This window comes from Capronia epimyces (genome assembly GCF_000585565.1).
Source record: "Capronia epimyces CBS 606.96 chromosome Unknown aczIQ-supercont1.7, whole genome shotgun sequence".
Taxonomy (NCBI): domain Eukaryota; kingdom Fungi; phylum Ascomycota; class Eurotiomycetes; order Chaetothyriales; family Herpotrichiellaceae; genus Capronia; species Capronia epimyces.
This window is the reverse complement of record NW_006912910.1, coordinates 362,183-381,133: the sequence shown is the minus strand read 5'-3', so window position 1 is coordinate 381,133 and position 18,951 is coordinate 362,183. Positions and strand designations below refer to the sequence as shown.

Genomic DNA, 18,951 nt, shown 5'->3' with positions numbered 1-18,951 from the left:
ACATAGCTAGGCTGACCAGCACGGCTCCACCAGATGCATACTGCTACTGCTACTACTACTAATACTGTCCTTTCGAAGCCGTGCCTGGAACTTGGTGTTGAAGTTGAAGTTGAAGTTGAATCCCGCTCCGAGTCTTGGCGTCAAGTCTTGGCATATTGATAACCTCGAACAACCACTGCAGGCACGACGACACGACTACACGACTTCACCGTGACTGGCACTGCACGAAGGCGGGATGCTTGACCTCTCTCTCTTCTCCGTTGCTAATCCTTCTTGACCATCTTGAACCAATTTAATACTCCGTATGTGGCTGGACATGGCGCTTCAGGCTGCGGTTGGAACCTGTTTGCGTTTGCTACCTGATGAGGGCCCATTTGTCCGTCGGCAGATAGATCTCTCAGCCTGTTCCTCGGAGCCGACCAGTCCAGGTATAAATACTTTGTCGCTCCCGCCGTTTGACTTATTTCATACTAATATGGCGACGTTTCCGGGGACTGGACGCACTAATTCCGCCACCTCCGGCGTTTGCGTGAATCTTCGCGTAACAACTATCTTCCAGGTCAGAATGCGGACATGCCAGAAGTGAGATCCGATGTGTCAAGTTCAGCCACAAACCTCGGCGTCCCTTGATGGATTTCCCCGTTTCAGACAATGTCCTTTTGTTCTTGAACTCCTGGTATGACCTCCTTGTGCACTATCTCGAGAGAAGACCGCCGTGCCCTAGCCGAAGTTATGGATATGACAATATCACGGAAACATCTCTCGTATCCATAGTATATCTCTTCGGCACTTTCGGCCATGAAAGTGAGTCTGTCTGTTGCGGAAGTCTTGCTGGAGTTGTTGAGACACCTTGCCGACGACTAAGGCCGGAGATGGCCTTACACCATGCAGTTGGATCCAAGGGGGGAGGTGACTGGAGCAACGTGGACGTCTTGTGGCACGGAGAGTTAGGCTTCTGTGGCCAGTGTTCCTTGTGTACCCCACCAAGTGTGAGTATCACAGTCAATCGTCAAATCTATATATCGTCTGTTGTGACCCAGATTGTGTCTCAACCCCGTGCATTCGCCACGAGACATCCTCACTTCCGTTCTCCCTGTTTTGAAGTCGGTTCATTTCTCGCCTCTCCTACTCATACCACACTGGTCTCTAAAGTCGATGTCGCTTTGTTCATCGACGAGCGAGCTGGCAGATGAACATGCATCCTTCTCGGGGCGAGATTGCTGTCAAAGTTCCTCCGAGCAGGGAGAATGAAGACATGTTGGAATCGGCTTCTACTAGCACCCAGGAGCTCGGCTTCGACATGAAGGCTACCAAGAAGTTAATCAGAAAGCTGGACTGGACTCTCCTCCCATTTTTAGCACTACTCTATCTACTCTCGTTCCTCGACCGAACAAACATCGGAAACGCTCGCCTTGATGGGCTGGAGAAGGACCTGGGCATGGCAGGCTTGAACTACAACGTTCGTCTTCGCTGATTTTCTGCTCTTGAATCGACGGTTTCTTACATCAGATAGATTGCACTTGCTGTCTTTTTCCCATTCTACGTTGCTGCGGAGGTGCCGTCTAACTTGATGATGAGGAGAACCCGTCCCTCAATCTGGATACCATCTATCATGGTCACCTGGGCCATCTGCTGCAGTCTGATGGGCATTGTCCACAACTTTGCTGGACTCCTTGCCGCTCGTGCTGCGTTGGGTATTGCAGAAGGAGGGCTGTTTCCGGGAGTGACATTTTATATCACAATGTGGGTGAGCCAACGAGATTAAATGGAGCTGCCTACTGATAGCATGTGTCCAGGTGGTATCAGAGACATGAATGTGGCCTCAGGATGGTGAGTGATGGTTTCAACGTCGGCGTGGCAAGTTGCAAGAAGTCCTCATTCATGAACATTGAAATAGGCCATCTTCTTCTCCGCGGCAACAGCTGCTGGAGCGTTCGGCGGGTTACTGGCCCGTGGTATTATCGTGATGGACGGGGTCGGCGGCAAACCCGGCTGGGCATGGATTTTCATCCTGGAGGGCCTGTTTACGCTTGTCATCGGTAAGCGATCTTCACCTCTCGCTCGGGATCGATGATCTGACTATCGGTCCACTGCAGCTGGAGTGGCTTTCGTTGTCATGAATGATTACCCGTCTACTGCAAAGTTCCTGACTCCTGAGGAGAGAAAAGAAGTCACCCGCCGTCTAGAGCGGGACCGAAGCTCACTCGCCGACGAATTTGATATGAAATATCTCTGGCATGCTATCAAAGATTGGAAAATCTGGGTTCACATGTTCATTACCATTGGGTTAGGGTCAGCTTCTCCCGTTAAAGCTTGGTCTGCTCACACGCGCCAGGATCTATACTTCTCTCTACTCCGTTGCGCTCTTCCTACCAACGATCATGAAGACTCTCGGCTATACGAACGCGACTTCTCAGCTTATGACGGTCCCCCCATACATTATGGCTTGCTTCTGCTGTATTACTGGGGGCTTTGCGGCGGATAGACTCAAGACTCGAGGCGTTTTCATGATCGGCTTCAGTTGCACCGCATTAACCGGACTTATCATGCTTATTTCCTCCCAAAACCCACATGTCAAGTACGCAGGTTGCTTCCTTTTTACTGCTGGTATCTATGCCAATGTTCCACAAGGCGTTGCCTGGAATGGCAACAATATCGGCGGGACCGTCAAGCGCGGGGTGGGGATCGCCATGCACGTGGGATTTGGTAAGTCTTCTAATGTCTACATGCCGGCGCCGGAACCTGTTGAGAGGGTTGGCACGTATTCGAGACCAGCCAAAGCTAAATCCAGGTCTAGGGAATCTTGGCGGTGTGATTTCAGGTTTCATCTACCTGTCTACGGATTCTCCCAAGTTCACAAAAGGCCATGCTATCTTGATCGGGATGGTCGCAATGAGTACAGTTCTATCAATGTTTATGACCATCTACCTACGGCGCGAGAACGCCCGTCGAGACCGCGAATATAAGAGCCTGGACCAATACACGGCCGCAGACAAGTTTGCGGAGAGAGAGGCGGGCGATAACGCAACGTTTTTCCGTTACACCGTCTAGAATAATTCAGGGGTATCAAAGGGGGGGGTCGCAGTGTAAGTCTGCTTGGCGATAGGACCATACCAATGATTGGAGTTACATCAAGACGGCCGATGCACCGCTCTCTTGCAGGCTTCTCGTACAGTCTCAGTGGCATGGCTCATGGCTCATGGCTCATGGCTCCATCAAGTGGGAGTTTGAGTTGTTGAATGGAGTCGGGTCTCGAAATAGCAATAGAATAGTGAGACAAGCGATGCGAGCACTTGGCATTCGAAGCTTGGCCAAACCTAAAAGGACCGCGAAAACGAAGCGCGAGCACGTGACGTGACTGCCCGTTACTACTCGTTCCTCGTTAATACCGAAGCTCCTCTACCAGGCAATTAGCAGCATACTATTTGGTATAGTACAGAGATGGTACAGTCACCAGTGGACGGAGTTCCTCTCGAGTCTCTGGCACCTCTGGCAGACGGTACTATTAATCCGATAATGTCATCCAAGATCACTCGCGGCACATCCGGGCCAGACCCAGATCCAAATGGCCTACGGCTTCTTCCACCTCGAAGTCTCCATCTCTGGCTGCGCCCCCATCTAGCATCAGGCATCTGGCATCTGTCGCTCCCGACTGAGACCGAGGAATCCCTAGCTGCCACTGGGACCCTCTGGGGTGCTTCTGCTTCAAATAGCTCAACGAGACTACCACCGCGAGCTCCGTGCCCGCAAGTGTCACAACACTGCTGCACCTGTCGAGAGTTCTTGGGGGCCAATCACTCCGCTCAAACAGCGCTAGTCTTCCCTGCTCACCCGGTTACAGTTATGTGCCCCTGACCTCCTGCGTAGGAGCGTAGGTGCAGGTTAGCCGCACAGCCTTACCATCTGGCGCGACAGAAAAGCCCTCGGATCCATTCCTGGCAAAGTATAATAGCCGTACCTTCACCCTCGGACAGCATGGCGGTCTCTCCAGAAAGCCGGCCTAGATCTATTACCTACCTCACTATACGCGCTCGCGTCAGGGCTGTGTTCGGTCTTCACAACACATTCTTTCCAATGAGTCAGTCGTTCTGCCCTTGACGAATATTTCGTCAGCCTCCCAAGACAGTCGTCTCTTCCCCCTTTCGTTCCGGATCAAAGGTTTATTGCCATGGTTGCCATCCCTGCTTATCTACTGGCCTCTTCGGCCGTTTCTTCTCTGGGACCCTTGACGCCTCGCGACATAGTCATTCGCTCACCCCAACCAGAACCGCTGCCAACGTCATCAGCAGCCGGGGGCCCGTCGACGAACCCTTTTGCGTCGGTAATCGGACCCCTCGTCGAGACCAACTTTGCTGATCCAGGCATCATTCACGTGGATGGAGTTTCTTACGCCTTTGCGACCAACAACCGAGGAGTGGGTGCCGACATGATTCATGTGCAGATAGCCACCTCCACAGACAATCAGACCTGGACGTTATTAACCCATCATGACGCCCTGCCGCAGATCGGCGCATGGGAGACTGGCGCCCGGGTATGGGCGCCCGATGTTGTACAACTTGTGAGCTTGAGCTGTGCTGCAACTGACGGAGATTCTCAGAAACTGATGTGGACTAGGACGACGGCTCGTTCGTTCTTTACTACACCGATGCACTCGTAACGACTCCAGCCTTCCATTGTGTGGGCGCTGCTACTTCTCTGAATGTCTTGGGACCTTACGTTCCCCTTGATTCTCCTTTAGCTTGCCCAGATGTTCACACGAAGGGTGGCGCTATCGATCCCGATGGATTCCACGACCCTTCCACGGGTAAGCGCTATGTGGTCTATAAGACGGACGGCAATTCAATCGGCCATGGCGGCAGTTGTGGCAACACCGTTGCTCCAATCGTCCCGACTCCCATCATGCTTCAACAAGTAGGACCTGACGGCGTCTCTCTAATCGGCGATGTGATTCAGATTCTCGACAGAGACGACCTTGACGGACCTCTGGTCGAAGCGCCTTCACTCCACCGGTCCGAGGAAGGTATCTATTTCCTCTTCTTCAGCAGCAACTGCTACACCACGCCCAAGTACGACGTATCCTATGCCACGGCCACAGATATCAATGGTCCTTATACCAAGTCCGGTCGCCCTCTGCTTGTCACAAACGACGCCAATCTTGTTGGGCCCGGTGGCCTGGATATCATCAAGGGAGGTGGTATGGTGGTCTTTCATGGGCACATGACGATTAACAATGACCCGGCATACAAGAAGCAAGCCGAAGAAGTCGCCGCTTCAACTGGCAAGCCGATTACGGACGTCAATCTACCCTTGGTCAGAGGTATGTGGTCGGGGTCTGCTACCTTTCAAGGGACGGACGTCCGCCTTGGCTGATCCATCACACCTCGTGCCTTGATGTTTTGTTTATTTTGCTGCCTGTCTCCTATTTCCCGTCTGATGCAGCGTTCAAGCGAACTTTGCCAGTGTTTCAGCACTCTAGATTCTAGATATCCAGGCGGCACCTTGTTTTGCCCCCCACTGTATAGAATTCCCAGCCCACGCCGGGACTCGCATCTGTATATACATAGTATCTATCTATACCTTGAAAGTAGAATGGGACAACGTGGGTGTTTCAACGCCAAGATGAATCTGCCCTGTACTCCATACACAGTCCATCATGGTCAGCCACTCTGTACGCGAGCCCAGTTGATGGCCACGTCTTGACGCCGCCTCAAACCACTTCGTTGTTGCCCAACCGCTTGACGGAGACCGCGGCGCAGCAGGAAGCCAGCCGGCGTGATGTTCTGAAGATGGATCGCTCTCAGACGTGGCTTTCAGGTCAACAAATGTTGTCTTCTCTCTTGCTAACTTAACCTGAGCCCAGTGCTGGCAGCAGTCCAGTTGGATGGGCATGGCATCGGCCCAGCGCCCGAAGAGGATGTGGTTCTAGCCTTAGCTCTGACCATCTCATCCAGCTCCCGTAAATTGTATGGTTACATCTCGAAGGGGAGCAAGTAGATAAAGGGGCAAAAGCCTGATAGACATACCATTGAAGATTGAGGGCGATGTGAAGTGCGAAGGATGCAGGCTCCGTTGTGGGCGAACCAACACCGGCACTGGGGCCCTTGTTCACCTGTTGATAATCTATACTGCCGCACTTCATATCGTAATTCGCCAATTCCCTCCTCTCAAGTCCCGATGGCGCAGTGGTATAGAAAGAGACAACAATGGGTGGTACGCACAAGCGTTTAGAAAGAGTCTCAATTCAACTGGTGGATCATCATCTTACACGACCAACGACCATTCCGAAAACCCTCAGTAAAAAACAGGTTCACTTCCCTACAACCTCCGCTCGAGGGGTTTGTAGGCAAAGTTTTTGGCTCTCATGACGCTCGACCTCGACCTCGATTATCGGATATCAGAATGCTCGTTTCGTGGGTCATGTGTCAAGTGTTGTTCATGAAGACCTGGCCAAGTTTTTCTGTTGGTCCATGAATCATGCAATCATTTGATCTCAGCTTTGTGTCCAGGCAAATACTCATACTGGCTTCTTGTATCTCAGGGAGACAGATTAACAGATTAACAGATTAAATTCCAACACTCACCCGTTAACTCTTCCGGTCTTGCCGTACACTGTACACTGGATGTTGATATCAGCAATAAATAATTCTGTCTGTCAATAGAGTATATGAATTTCAATAGCAATCAGGCTGTCATCCTTGTCATTTTATTGCCGTATTTAGACACGCTTGGCCTTCCAGAAAGGCAAGTCTGCCGGGCACTAACTCCGTCTCTCTGAAGCTCTGCAAGCAATTTTGTGTCTCGTCTCCTCCATCCCATTCTGTCCTTCGTCGTCGACGCAGAGAACAAGCTGGTCCGGTTACTGATTTCCCAGCTACGACCGCTGCCAAAGTCAAAGCATTCCCCTTCTGAGATCATGCGGTAACATTGTAATCCGTTCCTTCTCATACCTTGTCAGATAGCTGGCCACCATGCCTCCTCGAATACCACCGTCGGCCGCTTCAATTACGATTCCTCGTCCCTCCGTCCATACCCATTGCAAATCATGCCTCACCCGCGCATTCTCTTCCACCCCTTCTTCCCAAACTCAACTTCGAAAGCGCATGTTCAACTGGCTTCAAGGGCCCGGAGCAAATTTTCGACAGCCTCTGGCCAATTCCACAAACTATCTCTCGGCATATGATCGGCGAGGGAACCTGATACGCGATCGGAACAAGAAGCAAGGCTCGTCTCCTGAGCCCGTCTCCGAAGGACCAGAAACGGAAAATGTCGTCGCTCTCGAGGAAGCTGCGGAAGAAGAACCCCGATTGCGCAAAGAAGACGAGGAAGACCTACGACCCTTCCCGCTAAACCACACATTCATTTCACAAAGCATCCTGTCGGACGAGCTCCGCGAAGAAATCTGGAAGCGAGTACGAGTAGACGGCAAATCCGTCCGCCAGGTCTCGGTCGAGATGGGCGTGGATATGCGCAGAATAGCCGCTGTCGTTCGTCTCGTCGAGGTCGAACGAAGAATGGTCGCAGAGGTATGTCCAAGAAGGCCCCATTTCTTTTTCGCCCTTGCACCCTCTACTATGATGAACAACCAAAATCGATTAGTCTTCCAGACTTCCACCATGGTGATCTAAAAAAACAAATTACAACTCTCTGATTCAGTATTTGAATGCTTAACATCGAGGCTCCCTCACATTCTGCTCATGGAAGAGACAAGATGCTAACAGAGTCCTCGATTCAACTAGGGCAAATCCCTCGCGATTCCCTACGCACGAGCCATCCAGTCCATGGTACCAGTGAACAAATTGAACCCTCAGACACGCAAGCCCGTTGAGGAGCACGAGCCGATCAACGACCTTGAACAACATCCCATGACCTACCGTCAGATTTTCTGGCCCACGTCGGAGTCGCGAGCCTTCACCCGCACGGACGCTGGGCGCGTTTTCAGTGGCGCTCCTCGCCTTCCAGACGAGCAGGAAAGGGGACAAGATGGCAAACCACTCCTAGAGCCCTGGCAAGACACCACCCCCGAGATCGTCGGCAAACCAGGCCACGAGCATCCGGTTCTGAAGCCCGCGGATGCGCGCATCCCTCACCCGCACCTGGTGGCCTACGAGAAAGACAAGCTCGACCCGACAATCAAGTCGCACGAGGTTCGGGCCCGCTACGTCGAACGACTACAGCAGGAAGATGCCAAGCGTAAGGCAATCATAGAACGCCAGGCCCGAATTGAAGAAAAGAAGAAGATTCGAATCGAGACGGATCGCTGGCAGTTTGTCGTCACGGAGGTCCGCGCCACCAGGACCGGCACGGGACTGGACGGGCGTGGCACCAAGGCTCCAGGATTCAGGTACGGCGTGCCCAGCCAGGAGCGGAAGAAGGGACAAGTCAAGATCCCTACCAGCGTAGAGGTTTGATTTGGGGCAATGTTCCTGTAAGATTTAAATTTAGGGCGGAGAAACACACCACATTGTATTGTATCTTGCGGCCCGTCTCATGTTTTCTGTTTGCCTCGATGGGAATACACAAATCTGACCTGCGTGCTCTGCTGGCCACGGAGACGAAGACGAATAAGGTGTCCACGAGGCTGACGCCTGTAAAGACGATCTAGTCTCAAGACAGACTATGGAAGGAACTTGATATCGTCGTGTGTATATTATATGTGTGTCTGTGTATATTCCCGGATTCCGAATCCTTCCTTCTAAGGAAAAGAAAGCTCCTAGGACAGAGAGGGAAGGGACAGAAGCAGAAGACCAGCTAATAGTTCTACGGAGTACTACTGGACTGGTCGATCCACAGCTTCGATCCCCTTGAAGCGAAGCAGTCATATATCAGTCAACTACATAACTACAAGTTTCCAAAACAGTCAAACATCAGTCAACTAACTCAGTACAAGTTTCGAAAACAACTCGACTTGCTCGACTTCAGGTTGCTTCTCAAGGTGTTTCGTGGTCAACCCGTACGAGTGTTGTATTGTAATCGGGCACCCGGACCCCCAGCTTGCCAACCTCGCCGTTCTCTATCCATGCAGTTAGGGCTCCGGGCCTCCCAACTGGATATTCTAGTCCTACCTATACCTATAGAATAAAGGACAAAACCAAGACCAAGACCAAGACCGAACCCGGAATCGAGGGAGCGAAAAGGAAACAAGTTTAGGTTTACTACTGTCAGAACGGGATGAAACGGAAAATGCTGAATTCATGTTTGCTAAATAAAAGTCTCGTTTCCTTATGCCTGTTCAATCCCATCTTGTTGGTGTTGTCATTATCACTAGTGACGGTGTCGATCATCGGCCCGAGGAGTAATCGGGATGCCCAAAACATGTTCATCAGATGCATCTCGTCTCCATACCTAGATCTTATACTGCATTACCCTACTCCATCATATCAGGTAGTGCAAGCAAGCACGCATACAAAAGACATGTCCTTTCCAGCCGATGTTCCGCCATCCATGGGAGAAGGTAAATCATACGGTCGTAAATGTCGTCATCGTGCTGTGTTGGATTTGTATCGAGTTGGTCGTATCTGTCTCCGGCATGGTATGTATGTCAGTCTGGTGTGTCTGAATGTCTGGCAGATTCTGAGAAATGGGCTGGTTGGTGGGAGGTAACTGTTTCCTTTTTGTCTTCGGACATGAAGGCAGGTGATAGTTGCTAATTCATACCTAGGACCGGATCTTGTGAGACCATGTCGCTATGGGGTATGCGCAATTGCATGGCCCCTCTCATGTCGTGGCGCGGCTCTGTGTGACGAGTCTGGCCTGATTCTTGTCCGTAGTCGCCGATCAGGTACGAGAATATATAACTGACTCTTGAACCTTGGAGGTGTGCCTTTCATGAGATAAGGAATTGATGATCGTTCCTTTCCGTTGTTTGATGTTGGTGCTAAGGCCTCCAACCGTAATCTGGACGGAAAGTCTGAGTGTCGGGCTGTGCAACCAGCTTGACAACAACCCGATCTTGTACCGATAAGTTCCAGACGTTGTTACTGTGAGACCTGGTCCAGTCATCGGTTACAAGGGTCGTTCTGTCCAACCATTCAAACGTCTTCAGTATATCTCTTCTCGTTCACCATAGACGGCATGCTGCGACTGCTCGGTTTTGCGAGCAACTTCTTCCTCGTCAACTTGCCACAAAAGGCCGACTTGAGGCTCGGCAAGGGATCTCTAGCCTCTGGTAAAACAAGCAACAAAAATACCAAAGTCACCCCAGCTGTGGCGGGCAAAAAGCCGTATAAATAGTGCGCGGCAGGTGCGAAGTCATGTGGCATGCTGAAAATGGCGCAGGCGAGCGCAAACGGTGCATAGATTAGGGCGATGATTGTCAAGTACCGCGAATAGTCGGCCTGGCGGACAGATTCGCCGTTGATCGAGGTAAGAGACGTGGTGTCTTGACATTGCGAGACGGCGAGGATATGCTGCATCTGTGAGTCGCACTCGGCACGGTAGTGGTGTAAGTCGATCAGAAGACTGCGGTAGTCCTCATTCAGGTCCGCATCCGCGCCCACGAAGGATTTGATGCGTGTGAGGATGGGCTTATACCGACTAAGCATCGAGTCGAGGGAGATGCATTTGTCGAGCGTCCTCTTCGTCTTCGGCGGGTCGGCTGTGAGGGATGTCGAAATGGGTTGGGTCTCGAGTGTGGCGCGTATGTAGTCGAAGAAGTTGCTGCATTCACTTGCTGCGATCTGGAAGGCCGGTTTCATGATGTTGAGCAAGTTTCGGCCCGACGGATTGATCAGGCCGTCCCGGGCCATGATCTGCCAGTGTCGACATAGATCGTCGAATGGATTGGGACACATGGGCCTTGCTCCACATTCGCGGAAGTCATGCCCATCTTTGCTTGGAGGTCGTCGGTGTTCGATAAAATCCAGATAGCCTCCATGATAGCCCGTTACATCAAGACGTTGCGTAGGGGAGTACGCTCCAAACGTCGATTCGAGTCCGAGTGTGAAGTATGAGATTGGTGGATCGACGAGGACAACACATACCCACGGATCGAGAGTCGTCTTCATGTAGAATGAAATCTTCCGACGGGCGAGAGCAACTTTTTGTTTACCGTGCTTCGAACATACCTCCACCCTCCGACGATAGTTTCCCTTGCAGTAGAGCTTGTCGATGTCGACATCCTTTCCGCAATTCGCGGCAACAAATGCACAAGGGTATTCGATCGTGAAGAACTGTTTCTGGTGGCGTAGATTTTGAGACGCGAGCGGAGATACCGTGCTGACCTCCCCGGCGCTTCCAATGCCATGGTCAGCAAGATGCGAGGCGAAAAATGCCGGCTCGATGTTGAGCAGTCCTCCCAGACTATCTACCACCTCAGGACTGATGTTGTTGACCATGATGATGCGGCCCTGAACACCGGATGTCGGTAGAGCTGGAGCAGTTGCGGGTTTTTTGGTCCATTCCTTCAACAGTACCCTCAATTTTGTGGTGTCTGAGAGGTCTGATGTTCTAAAACTTGTCGTTCCAAATTCGAGCAGAATCGCTGTTGAATGCTGAGGTCGTTGGGCACTGGGGTTTCGACTGGCTTCTACTCCCCACTGAAGGTATTCGTCAAGACAGGCAAGGTTGTGAAAGCCATGGCTTCGCAGGAAACAGACGTAGTCGGTATATGTCCAACGAAAGGGGTCTGGTGGTGCCATCATGCAGGTTTCGCAACCTCGTGCCTGGTGGTCAGACCGCATCACATCTATGACTTAGAATGAGGGGAAGCTCCTGTCGGTATAGAGCACGCGATGCTGGCACAGAAGTAGTCAGGTGTCAAAGAAAAGACACAAGCTGTGCTGAGGAGGTTCCGATGGCAAAGGTAGGAAGCGAGGGGTACACATACACTCATGGACCAAAAACCGGAAACCAGGTCCCACGAAGACCATGGCCCCGGTCTCATGACTGAAGTCTGCAAGAGGGCATGTTGGATATAGATGGGCTGGGGAGGAACAGGGTAGCTAAGGTAGTGGAGAGGAGACATTGGATGAGATGACATGGGTGGTCGCTAGGGTTCTGTGGTGGTGGTTGATAAGCTTTGCAGAGATGTCGGCCAACTCTGATCCGAGCAGCTTCGTTCGTCGGGAATATGTGTGTCTTACTACTGGATCAAATGCAACAACATGCATCTCAACATCGTGCGCCAGCATCTTGTTTACCTGATCGCCAGTCTCCGGAGACGCAGCCAGTGGCTTGCCGAAGTTCTCAATTCCAAGTCAAGCCAATGCGCTTACGTGCAGGTTGCGGAGCTGACTATGGCCGGCTGGGTGCGCACAAGAGCCAGTCCAGTTCCTGCCACAAAACAGGGCACGATCGCGGGATCTCGTTTAGCGGAAGGGAGATGGCGTGGTTGAACAAATCATTGTTCCCAGCCACCGATTTCCGGTGCTATTGTTTCAGGTGAGACAACTGCACATGTCAAAGGCCAGGACTCCACCTCTGCAAGTCTCAAGCGAGTTCCGGCGGCCGACCTGGACGATTGATGGTGGTACAACATTCAACTGGCCCTTGAAAAGATGGTGATGGTGTTACAGACGCAGCTTGAAGGTGGATGCAGCTCTGGGCATCTGGGAGGAACACTCAAAACATGCCAAGCCCGAGGAGCACTGTTTGACATGTTTGCCCTGGTTGCCCTCTCCTGGCTGCGCCTTTGGCCTGAACTCACCACATGCCCTGGGAACGAGGATAGTAGTCCAGCCTAGGACAGTCGTGATGGCGACGGACACCAGCGATCCGGAGGCAGCCGCTCACGGCACCCTCGCTCTCCTGACAACCCGCCTTGACCGACTGGAATTCCTGCTCTCTGGTAAAAGCAATGAGGAGGGCAGGCCCGAGTCAATTACAGCACCTACCCACAACAACGAGACGATTTGGGCACAGTTGGATTCTCTGGAGGCTAAGTTGTGCCAGCTGAAGAAGCTCACTGGTCCAGCGGGTGAAGTTGTCCGCAATGTAGAGCGTCTATGTAGGAGAAGAAATTCTAAAGATGATACCAACTTGAGGAAGGCCACTGATACCTGCTCCAGCGTCTACGTATCCGGATCTCTTTTCTCCTCAGACAAGCACCTCCGAGATACCTGAATCCGAAGATTTGAGCACGCTTGCTTCAATTGTCCTCTCACATGCGACCTTATTCCCGGAAACTGCGTCCAGGCTGTCATCTCTGCAAACTCTTCAAGTCCCGTCTGCAGAACAAAGCTCAAAGCTGGTGTCCCTGATTCCGAGACTTGCCCAATGCAAGGAGAACGAACAGAGCCTCGAAGAGGACATTCAAGAGCTCCGAGAGCGTAGCGCCAGATGTTTGGAATGGTGGGTCAAGGTTGGCGTGATTGGGACGGGAGACTTGTATGAAAACTGGGAGAGAAGACTACACGAGGTTGAGAGACACCTCATCCGTTCAGAGCGACGAGCGAAAGAAGAACAAGGATACTTGTGAATGACAATTGTTGGAACACGCGGCTCAAGGAGGCGTCTGACGACAACACAGGTAATGGTCCGACTCGGCTTAGTGTGGCATATGCAGAGCTGTTGCAATTGTCCCAGTACTGGGATGGACCACATGAAAGCTCAACCATCTGTTTGATACCGGCAACCGAGCTCGAAGAGTCGCCTGACTGAAACTGCGCCTTTCTCGGGGAATTCTCCGAACGGCTTGGAACGTCACCCCGCAGATCATCGTAGGGATCTAGCATGTGCAAAGCATTGCGCTCTGAGGACGACCGTAAGGGTGCATTTTGTGGCCTCTATATCACATGGTCGGGATATTCATCGGCCACCAGCCTTCTTGTCGACTATTGGGTGTGGCCGAGTGCCCACGGACTTCATCTTGCCCGCCACAGGAAACAATGGTCTGTGGGACTTGGAATTGCGGGAGCACGCTTGTGGCGGTGTCAGGGGCGAAATGTGGAGTCGCCAGCATTGGTCGAGAACGATGGATCAGCCATATCAGGGGACGGTCGTGTCTCACCCAATCGTCGTAGTCAGGGACGTGCATTTCGCGTTTCACCTCGCAAGGAATGAAGTCGGAAAGGAAGCCATCCGGGTCGAAAAGTATGTAGGGGTGGCATCATATTACATGGGGAGGTTGACGACGCAGGAAACGAGATGATTGCCTGTGTTAGCGTAGGCAATTTGGATGAATGATCGCATTGCATCCATGTTAATTTAGCTGGTCCAAATCGAGTGCTTGTGCCACAGCGCATGCCCGCAGCGTAGACGAGCGCGTGGCTTGTGCCACGGAAGCAGGGCCCCAGGACCATTGACGATGGAAGAAATTAGGTTGATAGAGGCGTTTGCTGGTCTGAGTGTGAAAACTGAAGGATGGAGCTCCTCGATCAGCTGGCACACTGACAGGCTTTCACAACGGTCAGACAGTCGGCGATCATACCCAGGTACCAATCAAGCATCGAGTCAAGGGAAGAATTGTAAATCTGGAGACAGTGCATGGTTTGAACAAATGTGCCGCGAGTTGAAACGCGTTGCAGGGCTCGATGAAGGCCTGTCAGGTGTTGGGTATGGGAAGGGCGGTAGCTGCTATGTTAGTGGTCGCGAATAGGGCCTGGGGGCTGTCGAACCAACTGACTTATTACCGGGAGTTCATCAGTCTAGGAGGCGGCCGCCCTGCTTGGCCCCTCCCCAATCCAGCTTCTCTTTCTCCCTCTTCTTTCAACTCCCCCATCCCTTGGTGTCCCATAATACTACTACTACCACCTCCTCTATCCCTTTGATGCGCCTTTCCTTCGATCTCGACTTCGACTTCTCCAATCAAGTCTTCCTCCTAGACTCAATCCCTTGTTCCTCGAACCCATCAGAGCATCACTACACCACACCACAGCAATAACCACCCACATTCGTTCAGGCTCCAACTTTTACCTACCAACTTTCATTGCCCAGTGTCAGCCGACCGTCGATCGTTCTTCTCCTCTCTATCTTCGCCTCTTCTCTTTGATCGGCGACTACGTTTCTCGAATCTATTTCTTGCTAGTCGAGTGCACTCAAACCACCCGGACCAACACCCACCACCAACCGAAGCACAGCCATCCTGCGCCCGGACCTCTTCCCAGCCAGCCTGCGCCTGGACCTAAACTTCTTCAGACTTGACACCACAACTTCGATCTTGTCGTCTTCTTTGTCTGCCCCGGTTTCGCTTGTGTCGGCACCCTGTTAACCAAACCGCATCTGCACGCGTTTGTTAACCATTCATGCCCTCATACGGATCTCTTCATTCACCCTCTCTGAAGAAGCACAACATGTTGGAAGCTCGAAGAGGAGGCAGAATTGATTTCGGCCTTATTGTTGGCGACCCCTTCGCGTTAGCAACAATATCAATCGGTCTGGTAAGAGACTCGAAGTCCCTGTGCAAGATTTGAACTGACAGCAAGACAGCTCGCATGGCTGATCGCGTTTATCTCCTCAATCGTCGCAAATATCCAAGATCCTTTCCCGAAATATGCCTGGTGGACTGTAGCATATATGCTCTGCTGCATTTTGGGCATCTTGTTCGTATTCGCGACGAACTCTAGCAATACCTACGCGATTGCCGTAAGTATACTCGATCCTGTTTGTTGGGAGGACTCGACTGACACGGTTAGATTGTCGGTTACCTCGCTGCCGGCCTTGTTATGACAACATCTGCGGTCAATTCGCTTGTCTATCAACCGCAGGGTGCCATGGAGGCAGCAGCTGCTGGTCACATTTTGCTCTCCATGGTTGCTGTACGTATATCGTCGCGTCACCGGTCGTGCCAGGCTAATACATCTAGATTATCTGGATCTTCTATTTCGGCTCCGCGCCCGCCGCCGCTCATCGCGAGTTCATTGACCAGTTTGCCCTGCACAAAGATCGCGGTGCTTTCCGTGGCCCTGCACAAAACATGACCAATGCCTACGATCGACCACAAACCACAGCTTCTGCTCAGCCGCCACAAATGTACACGTCTGCGCAATTGAATGGCTTCGAAACGTCTTCACCTATCTCGGGATACCCAGGTGGACCTACAGGAGCGGCGGCGCGGCCATCGACCCAACCACCCTCCAATACAAGCGCTTCGCCTGAAGCACAGGCAGCAGCCCAACCCACTGAATACCCCTATCGAGCCAAGGCCATTTACAGCTATGAGGCAAATCCAGATGATGCCAACGAAATCAGCTTCAGCAAGCATGAGATTCTCGAAGTCTCGGACGTGAGCGGTCGCTGGTGGCAGGCGAAAAAAGAGAGTGGCGAGACAGGCATCGCACCTAGCAACTACTTGATCCTGTTATGAGACCAGGCAAATCGGTTTTCAGATTGTTTTGCAACAGACCATGGGTACGAAAACGGCAGGCGATATGCATTGCCTCCCCGACACCCCTTTAATGACCCGTTTGACGATTTTGCATTTCTCTTCTGTGCACATCGCCATTTTTTTTCTCAACGAGATGTTTTGTTATTCAAGCCTCGTTTCCCGCCAGTCAGGTTCTCGGCGGAGCTTTGAGAACCATGCTCTACGGGATTTGGAGGATTTCAGTGGAAATTGTGACTTGGAATAGTCCAAAGGTTGATATGGCAACTTGATGTGGTCTTTTCTTCAATTGGTCTACGACGGAACGGTATGAATTTTCCCGGGACCTGTACAGGTGTCAAGGCGCAAACCGGAAGAGACAAAACGATAGGAAGTTCTCGTGGCTCTACCAGCTAGATCGGCTTCTGGGAAAGATTAGGACTGGAACACCGTGCTATCAACTTTCTGAACTTTTCTTTTTGAGGTCGTCGAACAAGATTGTACCATCGGCAACGAAGATGACAGTGCTTGAGGGAGACAGGCTCTCGAAGGCATGGACTCAAAAGGGAATAAGCGGTGACAGCACAATGGGAGTATTCAAGGGTTCCCCCAGAGACAGGCATTTTTTCAGATGACAGAGCAAGAATCTGTACGGATCTTGGCTTTGAGCTTGACCTCGGAGTGGGAATGATATGTACGATTGAGCATGTAGCAGGGGCGAGAAGTAGGACAAAGGGGCCTTGCCAACGTGAAATCGGCAATGAGTTTCAATGGTTGTACGCTCCTGAAGGCAATACTTCTTTCGGCGTCAATTGGATTGAGAGTAACAGGCCACTCTTGGTCATGAACAACCTGTTCTAACATGGTCTGCCCATCCGTGTAGGTCAAGGTTCGGATCTTGACGTTTAGATCTACCGGTCAGATGTCCAAGATCGTTGATGACTCGAAACGCCGAACACCATATGTTTCCAGGCGCACGGCTATACACTCCAAGCTGTAATAGACATGATATGCCGCCATATCCAAACCCGTGGCAAGCGGGTACTAATGCTCGACCACTTCGGAGTGGCAAAGACCTGCAGTATGAATACATGTATGATTAGATCACAATGATGTTGGGGTCAGATAATGGCCCATCTCTCAGCAGCACATGCGTTCAATGACCGAAATAAAGGAATGCCACCGCTGCTGGTCATCGAATCGGCAAGTGTTGGCCCTGGGCTCCGTACGCGCCAGTGTAGCTTGTATCATAATCGTGGATTCCCAAGCCGTTATGGTTCAAAGGACTCTGCGGCTGTTGCGGTGCCATATGCGCAAGCTCGTCGTGGTCGCCCTGGTGAATTGGAGCATATGCCTCGTTGTCGAAAGAAGTCTTTGTATAAGCATACTCCTGTCTGACGCCGCCATTGTACTGGTCAGCGTCAAGGTCCTCCTCTTCTGGCCGCATATTACTCGAGAAGGCGTCTTGAGTGGGATCCGAGCCCTCGTTGTATTTCCCATCCGCTCCTGTTTCATGGGTGGTAGGCATCATCCCGGTGCGTTTGTAGGTCATGACTGCACGGAAGGAAATTAAGGTAGTGGCGACGAACAGGAGCATCTCAAACACGCCGAACACGATGATAGCCTCGCTGAGCTTGCAGCGCCCGGGCGTGCCATACTTGAAATTGTCACATCCTGAGGCGTCATTCTTGTCGCCTTTCCCTTTTCCCGTCGACACGTATGAAGCGACCGCCGCCCAGGCGCTCAGCCATAGAACCACAGAAAGCCCATCGAGCGAGGCAAAGGCATACACGTTTGCAAACCGTCGGGCGCGCGACCACATCGGCACCATTACCAGGTAGACCAGAATAGGGATCGTAAGCCAGCACTAGACTCACGTCAGAAGATGATGACAGGTAGCTAAGGAAGCAGCCATCTAAGGTGACGCCACTGAACATACCAGGCCAAAGTACCAGCCTACTCGGCCATCCGTATGCCCTTTCCGTGTGAAGAGGGCTATTGTGAGGATCCAGGCGAGGAACAAGATAGCCGCTTGGACCCCGTGCACGATGGTTTTTATGCGGCCATATTTATCTAATGGGACACGCATTTTCGGGGGTATATCTGTCCAAGAAGGTCCGTGTATATCGAGGACTAAGCCTCGACGCGAGGCAATCAGGCGTAGAGAGGGTAGTAGAAGTGGTTAGTTAGGCTATTCGTGTCGTAGCGCTCGTACAATGGGATGGGACGGTAAAGCAATGTTGTAGGAAAAGGAATGAAGCTTGAAGAATGATCTTAGGGAACGTTGTTAGGACAGAAGACAGAACCAAAGGTCTAGAAAGAGGAGAAACGAAGGACACAACGTTGTTCAGGGAAATATGAATGTGAGATGAAAGACTGCCGCAGGTTCAGTTTCCAATCGAGCGCCATGCTGAGGTGCGCAGTGAGGCTGAGCGGGTGCGTGGCGCAGTCTGGGTTAGGCCTCGCTAACACCCGCCCACTCCGTACCTAAAGTTAGGCACCGTCAGGCTGAATCTCGCTGGCTAGACGTACCAGATGCATGGAGCATTGGAGCATGCTTTTCAGTACTCCGTACTGTGGAGAGGTACGGTGTAGTAGAAGATTAGTGTGTTCGATCCAAGTGAGAGTCCCATCTTCGTACATGCATCCGAACAGTAGACTGGTAAGAGTGCTTTAACCCAGCAGAACAGATAGTATTACTCTCTATGATAAAT

At 51.8% G+C, this 18,951-nt stretch overlaps 7 protein-coding genes across 7 annotated transcripts; 5 read left to right on the top strand and 2 right to left on the bottom strand.

The window, feature by feature from the left end:
- Positions 1 to 1,195: 1,195 nt before the first annotated feature.
- Positions 1,196 to 3,051, top strand: A1O3_07940 (uncharacterized protein; the record flags this gene model as incomplete). Its single annotated transcript, XM_007738044.1, has 7 exons — positions 1,196 to 1,459; positions 1,514 to 1,743; positions 1,797 to 1,830; positions 1,898 to 2,039; positions 2,097 to 2,286; positions 2,336 to 2,706; positions 2,798 to 3,051. The coding sequence occupies 7 exons, from the start codon at positions 1,196 to 1,198 to the stop codon at positions 3,049 to 3,051; spliced, it is 1,485 nt and encodes a 494-aa protein (XP_007736234.1).
- A 1,117-nt stretch (positions 3,052 to 4,168) lies between these two features.
- A1O3_07939 (uncharacterized protein) lies at positions 4,169 to 5,370 on the top strand (the record flags this gene model as incomplete). Its single annotated transcript, XM_007738043.1, has 2 exons — positions 4,169 to 4,558; positions 4,615 to 5,370. The coding sequence occupies 2 exons, from the start codon at positions 4,169 to 4,171 to the stop codon at positions 5,368 to 5,370; spliced, it is 1,146 nt and encodes a 381-aa protein (XP_007736233.1).
- A 1,598-nt stretch (positions 5,371 to 6,968) lies between these two features.
- A1O3_07938 (uncharacterized protein) lies at positions 6,969 to 8,408 on the top strand (the record flags this gene model as incomplete). The annotated part of the gene is made up of 2 exons (XM_007738042.1): positions 6,969 to 7,523; positions 7,737 to 8,408. The coding sequence occupies 2 exons, from the start codon at positions 6,969 to 6,971 to the stop codon at positions 8,406 to 8,408; spliced, it is 1,227 nt and encodes a 408-aa protein (XP_007736232.1).
- Positions 8,409 to 10,028: 1,620 nt separating this feature from the next.
- On the bottom strand, positions 10,029 to 11,636 carry A1O3_07937 (uncharacterized protein; the record flags this gene model as incomplete). Its single annotated transcript, XM_007738041.1, has 1 exon — positions 10,029 to 11,636. The coding sequence occupies one exon, from the start codon at positions 11,634 to 11,636 to the stop codon at positions 10,029 to 10,031; it is 1,608 nt and encodes a 535-aa protein (XP_007736231.1).
- Positions 11,637 to 12,690: 1,054 nt separating this feature from the next.
- On the top strand, positions 12,691 to 13,414 carry A1O3_07936 (uncharacterized protein; the record flags this gene model as incomplete). The annotated part of the gene is made up of 2 exons (XM_007738040.1): positions 12,691 to 12,943; positions 13,005 to 13,414. The coding sequence occupies 2 exons, from the start codon at positions 12,691 to 12,693 to the stop codon at positions 13,412 to 13,414; spliced, it is 663 nt and encodes a 220-aa protein (XP_007736230.1).
- A 1,813-nt stretch (positions 13,415 to 15,227) lies between these two features.
- On the top strand, positions 15,228 to 16,240 carry A1O3_07935 (SHO1 osmosensor; the record flags this gene model as incomplete). Its single annotated transcript, XM_007738039.1, has 4 exons — positions 15,228 to 15,314; positions 15,364 to 15,519; positions 15,570 to 15,692; positions 15,740 to 16,240. The coding sequence occupies 4 exons, from the start codon at positions 15,228 to 15,230 to the stop codon at positions 16,238 to 16,240; spliced, it is 867 nt and encodes a 288-aa protein (XP_007736229.1).
- Positions 16,241 to 17,429: 1,189 nt separating this feature from the next.
- A1O3_07934 (uncharacterized protein) lies at positions 17,430 to 18,326 on the bottom strand (the record flags this gene model as incomplete). Its single annotated transcript, XM_007738038.1, has 2 exons — positions 17,430 to 18,104; positions 18,177 to 18,326. 2 exons carry the CDS (start codon positions 18,324 to 18,326, stop codon positions 17,430 to 17,432), a joined length of 825 nt encoding a protein of 274 aa, XP_007736228.1.
- Between the last annotated feature and the right edge of the window lie 625 nt (positions 18,327 to 18,951).